The 2,894-nt window shown below is 54.0% G+C and overlaps 1 protein-coding gene across 1 annotated transcript in view; it reads right to left on the bottom strand.

The window, feature by feature from the left end:
• Positions 1-2,894, bottom strand: part of XPNPEP2 (X-prolyl aminopeptidase 2) — a 32,865-nt gene that overhangs the window by 9,360 nt on the left and 20,611 nt on the right. The window contains exon 15 of the mRNA XM_006165850.3: positions 523-583. Coding sequence (XP_006165912.1) covers positions 523-583 — 61 coding nt within the window. The remainder of the gene's footprint in view (positions 1-522; positions 584-2,894) is intronic.

The raw sequence follows: 2,894 nt of genomic DNA, 5'->3' as shown, positions 1-2,894 counted from the left end.
CTGTCAGCTCCGGAGGCCCAGCCGCTGTCTTTCCCGCCGCCATCTTTCCCCACTCCCTGTTTCTAGCACAACGCCTGGCCCACAGTCATTGGCTGAATGCATGAACAGGGCTCCCTGCTCACCCCCACCCCCCGCCCAAGCCTTCGCTGTCTCCTGAGCACCTCCTACTCCTTTCCACTGCTGAGACTGCTGTGCTGTTGCCCCCACTTGAAATGCCTCCCTTCCTGCTTTCTACTGAGCACGGGGCCGGGCACACAGCACCAAGAAAGCATCTGGGTATGGATTTGCTGACATAGGATGAGGACAGGCTTGGGCTGAGGCCGTGGTGGCCTGAACTATCTGTGGGGAAGCAACAGGGCGCACTGGCTTTTCTGGCACTAACTTGCTGTGTGATCTTGGACAAAGTACGTATCCTCTCTGGGCCTCAGTTTTAGTCTCACAAATAAAAGGGTTCTTGGTGAAGTAATTGCTCGGATACCTCCTGTAGAAGGTACAAAGGGGAGGTCTGGGCCTAATCCTTACCTTTTGGAAAGCAGAGGGGGTGCCCCAGTGAACAGTTCTGGTGATGTCCGTGGTTCCATCCCTGTGGAGAAGGGAGACCGACATGTCCAGCTCCGGTGAATGCTTAGGGGTAGGGACGGGGACACGAGCTTCCTGCGTGCTTTCCACTGGGGTTTGAGCGGTTGGGCTGGGATAGGGGCAGGTGGGAGGTGAAAGCCCATCGTCAGCGTCTATGCACGAAGGGGCTCACGAAGCTAGCACGTTTCTAGGCAACTGCTGGCCACTGCAACCCCTTCCCCACACACGCTCCTGCCCCCTCCCACCATCCTGGCTGTTTCCGTAGATCTGGGTTTCCTTGGTTCAGGCTTCTTCCAGACTTCCTGCGAGGCAGGAGGGGATTGCCTGCTTTTTACAGATGGGGCAACTGAGGTCCAGAGAGACGACATGATCTTAACACTCACACACATTGGGATATGTTTTTGTTTGTTATAGGGCATGTGTGCTCACTGAATAGAGTCAGAGAAAGAAAGAGAGAGACTGAGAAATCACCTCTCAGGAGGGATGGCCATGTTGCAATCCCTTCTCCATTTTCCTCTTGGGATTTTTGGGCATGAACACACATGTACCAGGTCAGGGACTCAAAGTGCGGGGTCACCCACGTGCAATCCACTTGCCCTAAGCACCACACTCCAGATCGCCACACATCCGAATATTTTTTTTTTTTTTTTTTTTTAATTATTTATAGGAAAATGCTTTTGGGGGGCCAGCAGATAGCATGGAGGTTAAGGCACTGGATTCCCACATGGCTGACAGTGATTCGAGTCCTGGACCTGGTGGCTTGAAAATCATGTGTGAGTGCATAAAATTCCAAGAGGAAAATGGAGAAGAAGGGATTGCAGTGTGCCCACCTGCCCCCCACCCCCACCCCCGGGGTGGGAGGTGAGTTCTCACATTCCCTTTCTCTGTCTCTTCAACAAGCGTATGCACCCTATGGCAAGAACCTTACAAAAAAAAAAAAGATAGCACTTTGATAGTGCCCTGGGAAGGGTGCGGAGCAGGCCTCATTATCCCCATTTCCCAGATGGGGCAGGTGAGGTCCCCATTTCTCTCTCTGAGCCTCAGTGATGTCAAGCCGGGAGGAAGCGCTGGCTCACCACACAGTTCTCTCCATGGTGAACATGGGTGTGACCACCGGTTTGCTCCAAGTGCCAGAAAAAGTGAAGCCAGAAGCCAGAGATCTGACTCTGAACCACCAGTGGCAGGAGTCCCCCCTCGGGATGGCCCCTGTGGTCACCCCTGTGGAGTGGGACTGGGAGGGGAGAAGTGGTTCCAGAGCCCCAGAACATCCTCCTGGGAGCAGGTCATGGGGCACAGTGACCTTCTTCAGGAGAGAAGAGGAAGTGAGGTGACCACCTCCCTGGCCTTGCCCTTTGTGTATTGGCCATCTCGAGCACACGCAGCAATGTCCTGGTGACTCACAAAGGCAGCTGGGCTGAGTGCCTGCCACGGTGGCTCCTGGGAGCTGCGCTAAGAGCAAGTGGGGAGCCTCTGCCATTAGGACGTTCACCATCTGCACGATGGAGGCTGGGAAACTGTTAGAAACGACTCCGTGCTTCTTCACCTGTTCAGTACACTCCTTTCTTGGCCCCACCCCGAGCTTCTCACAGCCCTCTGGCTTCCGAGGTGAGAAGGGAAGGGAAGTCTCTCAGGTCAGGTCAGCTCCAATCAGCTCACACATATGAAAGGAATGGGGTTAGCCTATTCTACACGGATGCCATGTCCAGGTGTTCAGGCTGGGTACTGTACCAGGGTAACACACCGAAAGGGTTACTTTACTTCTCTCATCTGCCCCGACTCATAGCCTGACATGGTCAGGGGGAGAGAAGCATGCATGGTACTGGTGGTATGGGGGGTCTGTCCAGGGTGTGCAGGGGAGCGTGAGAATATAGGCGTATGCGCTTGTGCAGGCAGTGTTGCTGAGCATAGTTGTTCAAACTGTATATGAATATGTGCACTTGAAAAACATTTCATCTGAGCCAGGGGAGTCTTTTCCTAAGTTGGCTGAGGTACTGCAGAGCGCCCTGGTATTCTGGTCTCTGCGTGTCTCCCCTGTGTGTGGGGTGGAATTCCCCACCCTGTGAAAATGAGACGGTTGTTCAGGACTCACTGAATCCAGGTCTGCCCTTTCTCAGATGAAGAACCTATGGGGACCAGCGGTTAGCATAATGGCTATGTCGCTGGATTCCCATGTAGTCGACTGCAGTTAGAGTCCCGGACCTGGTGACTTAAACTCACACCAGGCACATGTGTGTGCATGCCTAAGATCCGGAGAGGAGAATGGAGGAGAAGGGATTGTGGTGTGGCCATCCCCCCTGGGGGGTGATTTCTCGCTT

The sequence above is a fragment of the Tupaia chinensis genome, unplaced genomic scaffold (assembly GCF_000334495.1).
Source record: "Tupaia chinensis unplaced genomic scaffold, TupChi_1.0 Scaffold144058_1, whole genome shotgun sequence".
NCBI lineage: Eukaryota > Metazoa > Chordata > Mammalia > Scandentia > Tupaiidae > Tupaia > Tupaia belangeri.
The sequence above is the reverse complement of the archived record's forward strand: the minus strand, read 5'-3'. Positions and strand labels throughout refer to the sequence as shown.